The 17,159-nt window shown below is 28.3% G+C and overlaps 4 protein-coding genes and 1 non-coding gene across 8 annotated transcripts; 3 read left to right on the top strand and 2 right to left on the bottom strand.

Annotated features, from left to right (window-relative positions):
- Positions 1-276: 276 nt before the first annotated feature.
- On the bottom strand, positions 277-4,982 carry LOC124421810 (DCN1-like protein 3). The gene is made up of 4 exons (XM_046957443.1): positions 4,388-4,982; positions 3,961-4,126; positions 3,574-3,884; positions 277-3,500 (listed from the first exon to the last, which is right to left on the bottom strand). The coding sequence occupies exons 2-4, from the start codon at positions 4,040-4,042 to the stop codon at positions 2,901-2,903; spliced, it is 993 nt and encodes a 330-aa protein (XP_046813399.1). The 5' UTR covers positions 4,043-4,126; positions 4,388-4,982; the 3' UTR covers positions 277-2,900.
- A 231-nt stretch (positions 4,983-5,213) lies between these two features.
- LOC124421768 (CCR4-NOT transcription complex subunit 2) lies at positions 5,214-8,784 on the top strand. Of its 3 annotated transcripts, none has more exons than XM_046957354.1 (8): positions 5,214-5,531; positions 6,058-6,409; positions 6,726-6,952; positions 7,183-7,425; positions 7,626-7,887; positions 8,096-8,203; positions 8,290-8,515; positions 8,678-8,784. In XM_046957354.1, the coding sequence occupies exons 2-7, from the start codon at positions 6,084-6,086 to the stop codon at positions 8,507-8,509; spliced, it is 1,386 nt and encodes a 461-aa protein (XP_046813310.1). In that variant the 5' UTR covers positions 5,214-5,531; positions 6,058-6,083; the 3' UTR covers positions 8,510-8,515; positions 8,678-8,784. The 3 variants fall into 3 exon arrangements, with proteins under 3 accessions (XP_046813310.1, XP_046813308.1, XP_046813309.1); XM_046957352.1 differs by having other exon boundaries at positions 5,926-6,409; XM_046957353.1 differs by having other exon boundaries at positions 5,906-6,409.
- On the bottom strand, positions 8,635-11,253 carry LOC124421766 (malonyl-CoA decarboxylase, mitochondrial-like). 2 transcript variants are annotated; one of them, XM_046957350.1, is made up of 10 exons: positions 10,850-11,253; positions 10,639-10,776; positions 10,416-10,556; positions 10,199-10,357; positions 9,976-10,129; positions 9,746-9,885; positions 9,541-9,676; positions 9,257-9,469; positions 9,086-9,191; positions 8,635-9,006 (listed from the first exon to the last, which is right to left on the bottom strand). In XM_046957350.1, the coding sequence occupies exons 1-10, from the start codon at positions 11,045-11,047 to the stop codon at positions 8,886-8,888; spliced, it is 1,506 nt and encodes a 501-aa protein (XP_046813306.1). In that variant the 5' UTR covers positions 11,048-11,253; the 3' UTR covers positions 8,635-8,885. The 2 variants fall into 2 exon arrangements, with proteins under 2 accessions (XP_046813306.1, XP_046813307.1); XM_046957351.1 differs by having other exon boundaries at positions 10,205-10,357.
- Positions 11,254-11,573: 320 nt separating this feature from the next.
- LOC124421617 (60S ribosomal protein L3) lies at positions 11,574-16,376 on the top strand. The gene is made up of 8 exons (XM_046956997.1): positions 11,574-11,693; positions 12,063-12,255; positions 14,223-14,391; positions 14,652-14,787; positions 14,868-15,054; positions 15,317-15,519; positions 15,788-15,943; positions 16,124-16,376. Exons 1-8 carry the CDS (start codon positions 11,691-11,693, stop codon positions 16,322-16,324), a joined length of 1,248 nt encoding a protein of 415 aa, XP_046812953.1. The 5' UTR covers positions 11,574-11,690; the 3' UTR covers positions 16,325-16,376.
- Positions 11,917-11,993, top strand: LOC124422402. The gene has a single exon (XR_006941863.1). It is a non-coding gene; the product is annotated as a small nucleolar RNA U43 (small nucleolar RNA).
- Positions 16,377-17,159: the final 783 nt, after the last annotated feature.

Genomic DNA, 17,159 nt, shown 5'->3' with positions numbered 1-17,159 from the left:
TATAATGCTGAATTTATTTATCATTATGTACCCTTATATATCACCAATTACATTCTATTATTATGTATTAAACTATTATCAAAGTATTAAAATCAATGTATTAAACTATTTATCAACATAAAATACACTTTGTTAATTGATATAAATGTACAATATCTAGTGCAATATCAACACATAATTATCAATAAAATATGATAAAATTAGATGAAAGCTTCTTTGTGATTATATAAAATCTTGATTTTTACGTAAGGAAGAATTTAAAGAATTAAAACATTGTTTTTCATGCATTGTTTTCAAATATACTTTTTGTAGAATTAAAATGAATTTATTACGACTTATTAGAAATGTACATCTGTCATTATAAATAGTCTATCATACCAATGTTTGAATCTTACTTATAACTATCATTTGACTCTTTATTTAATTATCACACCTATTTTTTGTAATGACAACGTTTCTATAAAATGTGACTCAATTTGATTTAAAATTATCACAATCAAAATAATTCTATTTAATCTTAGGATATTTTAGGACAGTTTAGTGGAAGCATTAAAAGAAATAAAAATTATATATATGCGATCATTAGATACGAAATAGAATTATTCCTTAGTCAAGCAAGTTGAAGCTTAAGTTTAAATTATTTTAATAGTATATTGTTAATAATATATGTGCGTCTGTTAAGATTAAGCAATACGTTCATATGTATTAATATAATTCTCATATAAATTAAGTGTAACTTACACAGAGATTCTAAAAAAGGAACCTTTCTCATTTATGATAGCAATGGTAATAATGATCGATAATAATTTAGATAGGTTACAAGGCAATGTTATTTTTCAGACATATTATTTCAATGCTTCATAATATGAAAAAAGGACCTATTAATCCTAGTTCTTGATATAGTTTATTTTTTAAATAGTTATTTTCTCTGAATTATAAAGCTATACTTTCATTTTTGCAATTATTTTTTCATAACATGTAATTATGTTTATGTATCTCTGTGTAAGCTTTGCTTTATATTCAACATTAATCCCTGTATATATTAGGTGTATTCATATATTGTACCTGTATCAGGTACTGTGGACAAAAGGACGGTGAATATGTTAAAGCATAGTATTAAGAAAGTACATTGCAAAAAATTAACCTTTTAGATAACCATAATTTTAAAGAAAGTTCTGTTTTCCGTAAAATTGATTTTAATATGAATATATATCACAATTTTATATTAAATAAAGCAAGAAATGTTTCTTTAATAATTTATAAATTTTTGTAGAATTTTTTAAACTGACATGATACATTGTGAGGCATATAGTCAGATATTACATATTCATAATATATCATAAAAATCATATTAATTTGTATTAGAATATTTGTTTCATTAGATCTTGTTAGTTAATGAGAGATTTACAACAATAATAAAAAGTAAATATTTTTTCTTTAGTACTGCTGTAAGTGCATTAAAAAATATAAAAACTAAATAGGAACCTGATTTAATAATCCTTTATGTTCCATTATATGAATCTCTAGAAATAATTATTAAAAACCACAATTCATAATGGACATGTGTTATACTAGAATACATGCGAATGTCTTGCATAGGGTTACATTATACATTCTAGTCTAATAAAATATATTATGTTTAACCAGACAAATTTTGGAATCTATGTTTAATATAAAATACTTTACTTCTTTACATTTGCTCTCTTTTATCAGTAGGAAATATTAATGAATCCAAGATTGTATAGACTTGTACACACTGTATCACAAATTTAGATTGAGAGATTTATTAAAAACTCTTTTATGCAAAAAGTCCTTTGAACAGAATCTTCTTTATTTTTCATAATTACTATAAATTTGTTTATTCTCTAAATTTATTTATTCTATAATAATTTGAATTTGGCGCATGTAGATTATCTAATAATTTCACATTATTTTTAATTTTCTTGTATATACAGCATTTAAGTGTATAATTATATAATTGGAAAACTACATTTTATATATATAGTTTTTTAATTTGATTGCATCATATAATTTTCTTTGTATTTATAACGAAGTTGAAAATCATTTGTAAGAGAATAATTGCCAAATATTTATCGAATATTTATGAATTATTATAATTTAGAATTACTTTGATAAAATATCTAATCAAAATGTACTTTAGATATTTTTATAACCGTTGTAATTTTTGCTTTTGTCACAAACATATTATACTTTTATACTCAATTAATTAATCTTATATACTATATATTAATGCTTTCCATTTTCGTCAAATATTTTCAATTTATTTATATGTGCCCTATTAAAAGAGATATCATATTATAAACCATTATAGATTATTATTTAAAGATATTTGAAATGCAAATTTTGGTATTACAATACAAAAATATGTAACAAAATGCAATTTTAACAATACATATTATCCTTTATCATTGTCAATAAAATATCTCATAAAAAATGATACCTCAACATATAATTATTCTTGCAAACTGTAATGTTACGATTCTGTAATATACAGATTTTTAAAAATTACTATATTCTTACAAGGAGTATTGTATGTTATTTTTACTTTACACCATGTTTTTTGACATGAATTTGTCAACAAATAAAGAATTTATCGTTTAATTTTCTGTGTATAAAATTCACAACCCTTTACTAATAAATTAATATATAACTTAAAATACACCATTCATATTTGGAAATGTAATGTCACTTTTGAATAAAAAATGTATAATTTAGTCATTTCACTAATTCACTGATTAAAAATATTCATAAATATCACAATGTTATCCTACATTTCTTCACATATATCTATATCGTTAAGTCATTTTAGAAGATTCTATTCAAAAGCCAAATATATGACTGTATTTTAATTCAATAAATGTTTTTTCTAAGCAGATATTTTAAGCCTTATCAATAGAAGCATCCTTCATTATGTCATCTTTAGTAATGTTTTGGTTCATTTGATCATTTTCATATTCTACAAAATCATCAAATAAACTTGGCCATGCTTCTGCATCATCATAAGCACCAAGATCATCTCCAATGCTTTCAGCAAAATTTAGAAACATATTCCAAGTGTCTCTAGGTATACCTCGAACATGATGACATTCAAGAAATTTTAACCATCTTGTTAAAAGTGGAGGTTCTCGAATTGTAAAAACAAGTCGCCAAAGGACAATAGCCATATCAGCTGGCAGTATTCGTTGACCAGAGGTAACATCCAAACCAAAGCGGAATGTGAATCGATAGAGATCCTTAAATAAATCACTATTGACTGTTAACTCTTGCACAATTTCAGGTAATCTTGCCTGAATACCACGTATACTGTCAACACGCATAGCTTTCAACCCTGTTATAAATTCTTGACGTGTAAATTGGCACATTTGTTCAGCATTTAATTTCCAAGCTAGAACAAGTACTTTAAATTCATCTGGGAATAGTTGCAAATCATTGCAAAGCCTTTCTATTCCATCAGCTAATATTACATCCTCATGTAAATCCTTTAAAAGAAACAAATGATTTGAAATAAATTAAATATAGAACCTTATATTTTCATAGGTTTTATAAATATACCTTATATTGGTCAAACAATCCATTCAATTTGCTTTCTGACGGTTCTCGTTGCTGTTTAAATTCTGTGGTTAAGTTAAGACCTGAAGAAGTGCCTGAACGACCTAGTGGAGGTAATCGTGCATAAAATCCTCGAGACAAACGTAAGTTATTTTGTATACTAGGCATGGATCCACAGTTGTCTGACCCTACATTATTAAGCATAGGTACAGTATTTAATGATTTCTTGTTTCCATTGACATGTGTTTCTGCAGGCACGAGTGGACCAGTTTGTTGGCAAGAATTTGGGAATAATCCTCTTAGTTCCATTGTTTCTGTATTAAAATAAATTCATAGAATAGTTATTTATCAAATTATGTCAATTTTATTTTTACATTATGAAGAAGCTACCGTCTTTATGCTCCAATACAATTGATTGTTCCGTAGCGACTGGTGGAAGTGGCACCTTGAAACAAGAAAAACAGTTTCCCATTGATGCTGTCCGTACTCGACATTAAAGATAATTATCCCATGCATCAGTAATTCAGTCTTAGATTGGCAGTCTTGATATAAAAAGCTAGAAAATATAAGATTTTCATATAAAAATATTGATAGTATACATTGATATATGCACATATAATTTATTACAAATGTTGACAAAGTCTTTTGTACATATATTCTTTATGGCAATACTTAATATATGCTTATATTAATACAAAAATATAAATACATAGGAAATAAATATAGATTTTCGCAAAAATGTGGATACTTCATTAATATTGGAAATAGATATTTATTGTATGAAAAGAATAGAGAGAAAAATAATATAAGTGGATACCTTCTCAGTAAGGCGGCTTTTTGGTCTAGTCAGATTTTGGTAATCCCAGCCAAGACCCCCCGCAAGATGATCTTTTGCTTTGACCACATTCATAAAGTGTCACAAATAAGATGTACTTGTACGCACTAATAGAGATCAACAAGACGTATTCGTCCTAATATTTCCATGCATTTCGTTCACATGACTTCTCGGTCGTATTCGCATTTGATCAAGTGCCACTGTCATTTGTAACAATGTAACCTTGCTTAATACGGTGCACACTCAATTTGATACACGACGGTGATAATTTCATTCCACGCACGGAACACTCACTTTTGTTAAATTAATCTAGAACTAATATGGCCGCTTACCGGGAGAAACATGAATTACTATTAACCAATAGAAATATTATGAAAAAATAAAGCTAGATAAAGCACTATTTTGGAAAGAGTATTATTCGAGAGTATATTTTCAAAAAAGAATACAACATAATCTTATTATTGGTGAAGAGTTCTAAAAGTCATTTTTTAGTTACAAAAAACAAATCGTAAGCATAAGAATGATTGGATAACTTTCAATTTTTTGGTCTTTGATTTAAACACATGATTTCTTTGTACATTATTCTACGCATACAGAAATTTCATGTAGAGAAATAACCCTAGAAATTTCAACAATTGTTAGTCAAATGTAAAACCATTTATTTTCTTTTTAGATTAGCATATGGAGAAGTAATAATTGAAATTGGAATATGTTATTAATTTGTTATTATTCGGTTAAAGTAAAATAATTGGAATTTACTCGTCCTATATATGAATTTTTACAAAATAAACATTATTTGCTGATTTGAACACGTTTGTAGAAATTATTAATATGGCAGAAATTCGTGTATCTAGTGTTGTTTAAGCTGTGAAACTAATTGACAAAACAGTAATCTATTACTAAAGAGTGCTGTGATGTGTACAAAGTCGTGAATTTTCTGGTCCCGTCCATGTGAAAGTCTCTTTTTTGTGAAAAAAACTGACTATAATAATATCTTCGTATCACATTCATTCCAAGTCAACATCGAAGTTTTTGTGTTTTTTTTCCTTACGTTCATCTACTTTGTTTATTATGAATTTGATTGTATTCTGCCCTCAGTGACATACAATCAGATTAAGTACAACAGGTAACAGTCTCAAAGTCTTTTTCATTATTCTCACATTTTCATATTGCATGGATTATAACCTGCTTATTTCTTTGTGCTTGTCAACGAAATCTTGACTTGATACTATTAAAACGAATAATTCCAGAATATTTTTCAAAATATTCAAATCTTTGTTATTATAAATACGCTGAAGATGTGGAATATTTTTAAAATAATATTTTATGTATTCATTAAAACATTATGTGAATGATTCCTTGTATGCGTTACATACTGGATAAAAACAGATCAATGAATGAGAAAAATTACATTCATCAATAAACATATTGATATTTCAATCTTTATCATTATTTCTCATATTAAGCTATAATAAACAGTTTGTAATTAATATGTTTTAGTCTTTGCTTCATTATTACAGGTTATTACAACGAGATATTGTCATGGATCTTCATGGATCCCATGCAATTGCACAACTTGTGTGTCACAGTATACAAACAAAGTGGTTGTGGTAATTGACATAAAACAAAAGTGTGTTGGTGTGCCCTGGCAGGTATTATATATTGGAGCCACTGGGCTATGGCCAACCTGAATTTTGAGCAGCCTCCACGCAGTATTGCGAATACAAGCCTTACTTCGCGCGCGGGTGGTGGGGGGGGCTTAAATTCATCGACCCTTGCGGGTCATGTCACGCCCACATCGGGCATGTTCTCAGGCTCATCTGCAAGTACCTCAAGCACAGCGAACTCTGTGGTAGTGGTTACCAACGTTTATCCTAGTGCATCAGGATCAGGAAGCACGCAGACCAATCATCAATCCCAACAACAACAGCTCTCTCCTATGAGTAGCAGAGGGCTGTTTGGACAAAGGGCTTTCACAGATAGACGTACAATGCCTGCTCTTGGGTAAGTTTACTGACAGATTATAAAAATAAAATAAATGTATTAATTGATATATCACTATTATAACTGATTTATTTTTTGGTAATATCTCATGTCTTCTGTCTGTATAAAAAATATTTCATAGCGTTCTTCTACTGATAATACCAATAAATACTTTGATCAGAGAACAAATAGAAAAAAGAAATTATATTCTGTATTAATCATTTCAAATACTTATGTATTTCAAATTTCAAATTTCAAATTTCAAATTTGTAGTGTATTAAAAGTGAAAATATTTATATTTTTAATATGCAGATAGTATATAAGTGTTACTTTACAGAACCTCAAATCCAATGGGTAGTATGGGCAGTTTTGGTATACCTCCAAGTCGCAACTACGGATCTCAAGGTGCGATTAATAATTTCCATTCTGTGTTTGGAAGTGGTGGAGGTGGAGATACAAGTACACCCCCTCTATTAGATCTTTCGGAATTTCCATCTTTGACAAATAGAGGTCAGGGTGATTCCATGCCCCAACCTAGTCCTATGCCTGGAAAACAACCTTATGGTTAGTGTTCATTAGATGATAAACTAGGAATAACTCTACTGTACATTTATGTAAAAAATACTGAAAATGTATATCACAAAATAATGTAAATAATAATTTTATGCATTTATAGAAATACATTTTTTAAATATTACCAATATTCCTAAAATACAAATTATTTTGTATATTTTTACATAATTTTTATACCAAAATATTTATATAAAAATAACTTTTATTATTTTATATTATAGTTGGAATGGTAAAGCAACCAACATCAGAGTCGAGTGAATTTACTATGAGTTCAGAAGATTTTCCTGCTTTACCAGGCACACAAAACAGAGAAGGCCCATCACCAGGTGGAAGTGTTTCTGGAGATAAAAGTATATCCGTTGGTCTAGGTCCCGAAATTGGCCAGGATGTATTGCAAGCAAACAGAGCACCTGGATCTGAAAAATCTCAGTCATCTAAAAGAGGCATTCAAACATCCCCAGATGGTAAACAAAGAATCTCGATGTAAAGTGAATTTATCATTGTTAGCTTATAAATTCTTTAAATTAATTATTGTTTTATTTACAAATTTTCTTTTATTAATTATTATTATATGATTCTTATCACATGATTATTATGATATACATGTAATATAAAATTTTAATAAATTTCTTCTTTGTATAATTTTATCAAATTTTTTTTATAGGGAAGGTGACAAATATACCTGCGAGTATGGTAAAAGATCAATTTGGAATGGTTGGTCTCTTAACTTTTATTAGAGCAGCAGAAACGGATCCAAATTTAGTATCTTTGGCATTAGGACAAGATCTTACAGCATTAGGATTGAATTTGAATTCTCCTGAAAATTTATATCAAAATTTTGGTGGTCCTTGGGCAGAAACACCATGTAGACCACAAGATATCGACTTTCATGTACCACCAGAATATCTTATTAATGCAGCAATCAGGTAGTATTTTAATTGTTATAATATTAAATATATTTTGTATGATTTGAAATGTAGTTCGAAGTGTAGATTTTGGAATACAGTTTTTTATCTTTTATAAATACATGCACACGCGTGATATACACACAAACACTTAGATACTTTGATTATATTTTTAAGATATATTGAATTATTTGCCTCTTTATTTTAATCATATGTAATGCATTTTTAGGGATAAGTTAGCACCAGTTAAACTAAATCGATACAAAGATGATCTACTATTTTATATGTTTTATACAAATGTCGGGGATGTCCTCCAACTGGCAGCTGCAGCAGAATTGTAAGTAAAGCAGAAGTATCATAGCAAATGATTTGAAGATATTGAAAAAACACTATGCAAGTATATTTTGACTTTGTACTATTAAGGTACAGCAGGGAATGGAGATATCATATGGAGGAGAAAGTGTGGATTACTCAAGCACCTGGATTAGGACTTGTAGAAAAAACATCGACATATGAACGTGGTACTTACTATTATTTTGATGCGCAAAACTGGAGGAAGGTAGCTAAGGAATTCCATCTGGATTATACAAAACTAGAAAGTAGACCTCATCTTCCCACAAACTTTCATCAAACCCAGCCTTGACTACAGGTATAAAATAAATTTGCATTGTCTCTTATAGCGATTAAATAAAAATTGAATGCGTGTACAAACGTATGCGTGTGTATAAATTTTTGCTCTTTAGATGTAAATAAAATATAAAACAAGAATTTTTTTTAAATAATTAAAAAATTATTTATTATTTTGTTTTAGATCTGCCTGCAGACCTTTGTGCTGTCTTTAAGCTGGAAAGGAATCAGCTATTGTATAAATGAACAAATTTAATAATCTTTAATAAAAATATAAAATTTGAAGAGTAATAAAATCTTCTTTGTTAAGAATTTCGATCCTATTGGCAATATCATACATCATTATTTAAATGATTTGTTTGGTATGTTATGATATTTTTTAAATATCTTTATCAAGTGACATTCTTATTTGTTTTTGTTTGTGTCACAAGGTTGATTATATTTTCGGAAGCATTTATGAAATAGTTTTCAATGTAATTTCGACTATTATTTTCACATTCGTTTAAATAATATCTAAAAATATAAAAAATTATGTTAATATTATTTTTACATAATTTTTTTTTCATAAAAATATAATTTATTAAAATGTTACCTGTAATTTACCATTATGCCACAACTATTCGCAATACCTCGTGGTGAAGGATCAGCCATCCAATTTATTCTCCACATGATCGCACCATTACGCAAGTGAAAATTTGCTACGACAAAATGTGATAAAAAATTAAAATCAATATAAGAATATTCTGTGTTACAAAATACATACCAACGTTATTTAAGGCATAACTACGACGTTTTTCTTTATACAAGTACCATGCACTTGCTCGAAGTAATGGCTTTTTAAGTAATTCTGATAATTGCTCGTCAGTTATCCACAACGAATTATTAAAAAGATTTTTTAACGTTGTAAATATATCTTCTGATTGAAGAATTTTTTGTATAGTTTCTTGCTCCTTCAACGTAAATATGAAAGATATGTCTATAACAAAAAGGAATATTTATTTACATACATAAATATGTATATATATGCCAACAAAATTTCACCCTTACCTTGTTTCATCTTTTCCAATAGCCATATCCTAAAATTAGGAATAGGAGACAAACTAGATAATTCATTTATCATCGGAAATTCTGTAACCACTTGATTAGCTACCTCTTTAATTAGATAATTACCTAATTCAATACCCTAAAAAATTTTAGATTTATAGTAATACCTATTTTTTAAATAATCATAACATTTAAAATATGTTTTTACTTGCAAGCCTTTTTGAGTGGATGCTATCGAATAAAATATTGCTGCTGTTATTTTTGATTTATCTTCTTCTAAATATGTTACTTGTGTTCCTACTCTTCCCAAAATTCTCTGTTCTGCTTCTTCAATTCCTTTTACGCTATCTGCAAATATATATATATAATTATTCACTTATAATAATGATGGTTAAAAATATAGTGCGTATATAGTAGACAATAAAAGACTAAATTTACTTGGTATAGTATCACACAATGCTGTGTGTAATACAACAAGAGGTTCTCTTGGCATAGATGGATGCATAAATATATAACATCTTCTATATGGTCCAACTCTTCGTTTTAAGTCTACCCAATTTCTTATTGGATGTATTGCTTCATAATCTGAAACCTTATCATTAAAAATAAATATATATAAAATTAATATATAAATTTTATCTTTCATATACATTTCACATACATATACCTTTTGTAATATATCACAAGAGGTCTCCCATGTTATTCGTTCTAAATGTAAAAATCCTACTGAAAACCATAATAGTAATAAATCTTTAAGTGTAAGATTTAGTTGCTGCATCACAAAATTCTTGTTGCTGTCACTTGTTTCTGATATCAATTCCTAATCAAATCTTTATGTTACTGTTACATTATAGAACTATTTATTCTTTAATACTTACTAAAATATCTGTTCTTAGATCAACTAAAAATTTTACGCCGTGTTTAAGACGTCCCATGATAATAAATAACCATTGATACGGTGGTATAAGAACACCTTTTAAAATTCTTTCATGAACAATCATTTGCCTTTCATTATTCAACTATAACAAAAAAGGTATATAATTCTGTATATGATTTATAATTAAATAATAAATTTATAAAAAATCAATAATTTGCACATACGTGTGTACAAAGTTTTCTTGCATTTTCTAATACACTATCATGTTTAATCGCATAATTTACAGCTAGCACTTGTAAAATATGTTGTTTCTGTTTTTTTTCACTTTCTATATATGTATGGCATAGATTCCGTACTTTATTCTGTAATAAATATATTTACTAATTATATAATTTCTTTTATAATCTTATTTGATTTGTATTATGATATATTAACCTCCACGATCCATGTACTAATATTAGAATTTTTTAATTTAAAAATTTCCTTTAATTGTTCTTCAATATGTACATTGAAATTAGCATTAGTACATAAAAATGAATTATTAAACAAACTTTGTGAAGAACGATATAAAATTAATTTAAACGTATGTGTACATTTTATGAGAATCCTTAAACGTTCTATTTGATGTAACATGGTATAATTTATGAGGTGTAATTTATTCCAAACTTTCGCTTTTCTGCCTTGATTTTTTAAAAGATTAATAATACGTGAAAATAAACACTTTATTCCACAGTTATTGCGCGAATTGATACATACTAATAATCAAAAATTAAATATATTTGTTCCTTTTCGACTTAACATGTCTAAAATTAATGCAGAGTCATATCTTATTTAATATTTTCATTATATGAATTAATGTAATAGTGTGAAAATATATTACAAAATTTTGGATCAAGAAAAATTTGAATGAATAGTTTGTTAATATGATAATTAAATTTTTTTATAATTTTAATTCATTAAAAATGTTCGAACGTTTTTTTTCATTACGATAAGATAATATTTTTAACAAATTTTTTATATTATATTTTTTAGCAATTATAAATCCCGCCAAATTTTGTAATTATAGGTATGTACATATAAAACCGCTTAGTTTACAATTACGAATACGATGTTATATAGTGAATACCTGATTGGTCAGTATTCATCGAATGAAATTGTACTGAATCAGTGTTATCCGATAAATTTTCAAATTCTTCCTAGAGACATTTTCTTATTACCATAAGTATATAAGGAAGGTTACTATAACGTTTCCTCCATTTACTTCGTTCGTTCCGTCATGGTAAGTTTTAAGGCAGTTGATCAAAATTTGAATCAATTTATATTTATTGCATCTCAATAAATACTAAATAATTTGTCTTAATATAATATTTACAAATGCATTATTTATATTCTGTGTATACTATTAACTAATTTATAGTTAGATTAAATATCGTATAGACCACATTTCGTATCATATGTAATTTACGCCATCAGCACATGTTACAAAAATTGTATAATTTCATATGATGATTTAGAAATTAATGTTTATGGTTTATGTCTGAAAAATCATGAAGATATTATTCTAGGGCGGTCTGAATTTATGTTAGAAAATAAAATGAAGAATTTCAATGTATTATGTATCTAATATCTGATTGTTTTATTTTTTAAGTCGCACAGGAAATTCAGTGCTCCTCGCCATGGATCTATGGGATTTTACCCAAAAAAGAGATCCCAACGGCATCGAGGGAAGGTTAAGGCTTTTCCTAAAGATGATCCAAACAAACCTGTTCACTTAACGGCTTTTGTTGGATATAAAGCTGGTATGACGCATGTTGTTCGCGAAGCTGATAGACCCGGATCAAGTAAGTTGTTGTAAGAATGATATATATATATATAAGATATATAAAAAATATATATTTTTATTCTGCTACACTCCGCGACAAAAAATTAGGACACTATATGAATATTATATTTTTTAATCTTTGAAGTAATATGCTAGTTTTAGCATTTATAGTGATCAATAATAATAATAAATTATTTCAATACATTTAAACATATCTATTACAAGAGGAAATCATTTTATTATACAATATGTATCCAAAAACGAAATATCGGTGCGTCAAAAAGATAGCACAAATTCCTTAAAATACCTTAAAAGTAAACATTTATATAAAGTAATATTATTTCAATATTTTGTAGCTCCACCTTTTACTGATATAATAACTAATAAAAGTTTAGATATAGATTTAAATAATTTGTTAACAAACTTTTTGATTAATGATGTCCAGTTTCGTTCGATGCAATCTTATAATTCTTAAGAAGTACGAAATTGTCTTCCCCAGTATATATTGATTTGGCTAAATGTGCTCAGCATTTTTCAATAATATTTGAGTCTGGTGATCTGGCTGGCCATTCTAAAATTGTTTTTATCGTCTTTGCAGTGTGGACACTTGCATTATCTTGTTGAAAAACAAAATTTATATCCGCAATTTCTATAGCATGTCTTTTCAACTGTTATTAAAGTAATGTAATTTGAATTATTCATTTTTCCACTTATAAACTTAATTTCAGTGTTTCCATGGTACCCAATTCTAGCTCACATCATTACTCCTCTACCACCTAATTGCCAACAATTTAAAATCTATTGTTCCTTACGCATATCATGGAAATAATAACAATAACCATAAGGTCCATCCAATGTAAATCTCTTTTCATCGCTAAAAGTAACTTCTCGCTATTTCTTCTTCCAATGAATATATTTCTCAGCAAAATGTAATCGAGCTTCTTTATGTTGCGTCGTTAGTATGCATTAATTTTTGGCGTTTTATGTATTTACATTCTTTTATAATACGTTGTACATTACATTGTAGTTTGGTATTTACTCCAACTGTTGCTGCGATTTCTTTTGCGATACCAGCAAAATTTAATGCATTTCTTAAAATTGCACGTCGCTGACGATCGGTTGTCGGTTTTTAGCGACCTGTACTTTTTTTTCCATATTTGTCTAAATTTCTTAAGAAATTATAAACAACTGCAATTATGATTCAATAGTTTTGCAATTTTTCCAATAGAACAATTTTCTTTATGTAAATTTTGAATTGTTATTTCACTAATATTTAATCTCTTATCACGATCCATTTTCGGAAATTTCGAAATATTTCAATAGTAGAACGCGCATAGTATTAAATATACTTAGCATATTAAATATAATATAGCTTATGCATACAGTATGAAGACTAGTAACTGGAGAAGGAAAAATTTTTCAGGTGTGTTATTATTTTGACGCAACGGTCAGCAATAATGTTCATGTTTTCAACTTTACTTTAAGCCAGTATACAAAAGCGAAGTGCTTACCCTGAACACGTGCAATCTATTATTGATTGAAAACTGATATATAATATTGGAATTGTTATTCAACTATATTTGTGTAAATCAACAAAATTGCACAGTGTGCTATCTTTTTGTCATGGAGTGTATTAATAATAGTCTTTGTAATTAGTATTCTTTTGTTTATATTTTTTTTTTATCGACATTTTCCATTATCTGATAGATACAGAGATGTATCAGTCAGTTTTGGTAGCGATTCGAGAGCTGCTTGATCTTGTGCAGTATATTCTTATCCGCAATGTCGTAAATCAACTCTATTCTCTACATTTGTAGAAATGTATGGAAGCACGGCATATTCCATAAGCTCTTTGTAGCCCATTGGGCAATGACAATTGAGACAAACCATGTCTGGCACAAATTTTTTTTAAACTGCAAGAGAAATATTGTTATTAAATATAAAGTACTTTTGTATAAATTTTAATATTTATACTTTTTCTTATAGAGGTAAATAAGAAAGAAATTGTAGAAGCAGTTACAATTCTAGAAACACCACCAATGATTGTTGTTGGTGTTGTTGGGTATATTGAAACCCCACATGGTCTTCGTGCACTCACAACAGTATGGGCAGAACATCTTTCCGAAGATTGTCGTAGACGTTTCTACAAAAACTGGTATGATTATAAGACATGTAATTTTATTAATATATATATTTTATCAAATTTGAACTAAAGTTATCTTCAAATCAGCTCTCCGCTCATTAGATGAGAGCAATATTTCGGATATAGCCACTGACCTGTATAATGGCTTATTTTTCGGCTTATCTGACAAATGTGTTCAATCTCCGCTCATTTTGAAGAGATCGACACGTTACAGATGGATAGTGGATGCGCACATAGAAACATAGAAAGGAATTTTTATTACTTCTGTGCAGGTACAAGAGTAAGAAGAAGGCTTTCACTAAAGCTTCTAAAAAATGGCAAGATGATCTTGGTCGTAAATCAATAGAGAAAGATTTTAAGAAAATTATGAAATACTGTAAAGTCGTTCGCATCATTGCTCATACACAGGTAATGTTTATAAATATTTAAAATATTTTTAGAATTATGTAGAAATAGCCAATCTTTAACAAAATATACTATTTAAATAGATGAAATTATTGAGACAACGCCAGAAGAAAGCTCATATTATGGAGATTCAATTAAATGGAGGAACTATTGAGCAAAAGGTTCAATGGGCTCGTGAACATTTGGAAAAACCTGTACCTGTTAGTAATGTATTTGCACCAGATGAGATGATAGATGTAATTGGAGTTACTAAAGGAAAGGGATATAAAGGTATGTTATCTGAATATGCTTACATTCTTTCATGATCACATTAATAAATTATATCATCAAATTAATTTATAACTAATTACACTTTGGACTGTGATGACAAAGCATGATGTGTCGTTATCTGATAATCTGAAGATACCATCATGTTGCTGCCTTCCTTCTGACGTCCTTTATTTTAATCGCGATTTAATTTCAAATATGCTTATGGTATCTATATTTTCATATATATTTATTTTTCTAAAGATAGTATATTTTCTATTAACAGGTGTTACATCTCGTTGGCATACCAAGAAGTTGCCACGCAAAACTCACAAAGGTTTAAGGAAAGTGGCTTGTATTGGTGCATGGCATCCAAGCCGCGTTTCATTTACTGTTGCACGAGCTGGACAAAAGGGATACCATCATCGCACCGAAATGAATAAAAAAATATATCGCATTGGTCAAGGCATACACACAAAGGATGGCAAGGTAATTTTTTTCATTTTTATCAAGGAAGCCAAATTTTAATCTGATATTGCCCATTTCTTCGTAATAGCCTTTCTTTTTAATGGAAGTGTCGTTGCGTATTATTAAAAAATGGGCGATAATAATGATTTCTCGTCATAGTACCTAGAGTATTATTATATTTTAGGTCTCCAATGAAAACAACAATTTTATATAAAAATAGGAATCTTCATTTCAAAATGTATGAATAATTGTTGATTATGTGATTACTTAATGAAGTATTTTCTTACAGATCATTAAAAACAATGCTTCAACGGAGTATGATCTTACTGAAAAAACCATTACTCCTATGGGTGGTTTTCCACACTATGGTGAAGTCAATAATGACTTCATTATGATAAAAGGTTGTTGTATGGGACCAAAGAAACGTGTAATTACGCTTCGTAAGGTAAATAGCACGATATTGCTTATGTAAAACTAAATGTAGTTTAATATGATGAGATACTTTGAGCCAAATAATTATTGACAAACATGATATATAATGATAGGACTGATGATTAATATATTAATGATAAGAAAGTTTTATTTTTTATCATATCATAAGTAAAATAACTTATTACTTTTCCAGTCTTTATTGATACACACGAAACGGTCTGCTTTGGAAAAGATCAATCTGAAATTCATCGATACAAGTTCGAAGTTCGGACACGGTCGTTTCCAGACAGCTGCGGACAAAATATCCTTTATGGGTCAACTCAAGAAAGATCGCCTTCGAGAGGAGCAAGCTCAAACTACTGCTACAGCACCTACAACTGCAAGTGCGCAATAAAATTATTTGGGTTATTCATTGTGATCAAAATAAAATGATATAAATCAATTAAGAAATTGTTATTATTTAAATCTTAAAGTATCCTGTATTTTATCATCCCTATATTTTGCAAAAATATAACATTGTCATTTGTAGAATGTTCGATCAAATAAATTGGTAAAGATTATGAATCTGCTACGCTATGCATATGATAAAATTTATGTATGTTTGATTTGATAATATATAAGAAAAAAATTTTGTATTAAAAAATATTACGCTTCATCTTGTTTACGAAGAGAATTACCAGATATTTCGTTTGGTTCTGTTAGATCTTGCCTGACGAAACGTCTGTTCTGCTCCTTCCACGCTATCAAGCAGTGACAGACTGCGGAGGGAGTCTGCGTGTATAAATTGACTGATAGAACATTACTGACGTACACGGTGCTTTCCAATTTCTAATTTTCTAAATTCAACAAGATGTGGAAAAAAACTTATGAATTTTCGTAAAATTGTTGATCAAAGATTATTATGGAGTTCAAAAGGTTTGTAAAAGTTATGCAAAATACCTACGAGTTTGCGTATTGATTTGTTGCAAAATCTCGCTTATATTTATTTTTTGTTTTAGTTCACCTTTTTAATGGATATATTTTCGATGATTTTTCGTTAGAATACATTTCTCAAAATTCTTTTAGAATCACTTTAAAAAATTGTTTCAAAATTTATATTAAGTGAAACATTCATATCGATCATGTAGATCAGCAAATGTATGATTTAATATCATCTCATAAGTTTACTATAACAATCCAATTTCTTTGTTTTTCTGCTGTTGGTACTGACGTACTTTTTAATATTAATA

This window comes from Vespa crabro, chromosome 2, assembly GCF_910589235.1.
Source record: "Vespa crabro chromosome 2, iyVesCrab1.2, whole genome shotgun sequence".
NCBI classification, from domain to species: Eukaryota; Metazoa; Arthropoda; class Insecta; order Hymenoptera; family Vespidae; genus Vespa; species Vespa crabro.
This window is presented reverse-complemented; position numbering and strand designations above follow the sequence as displayed.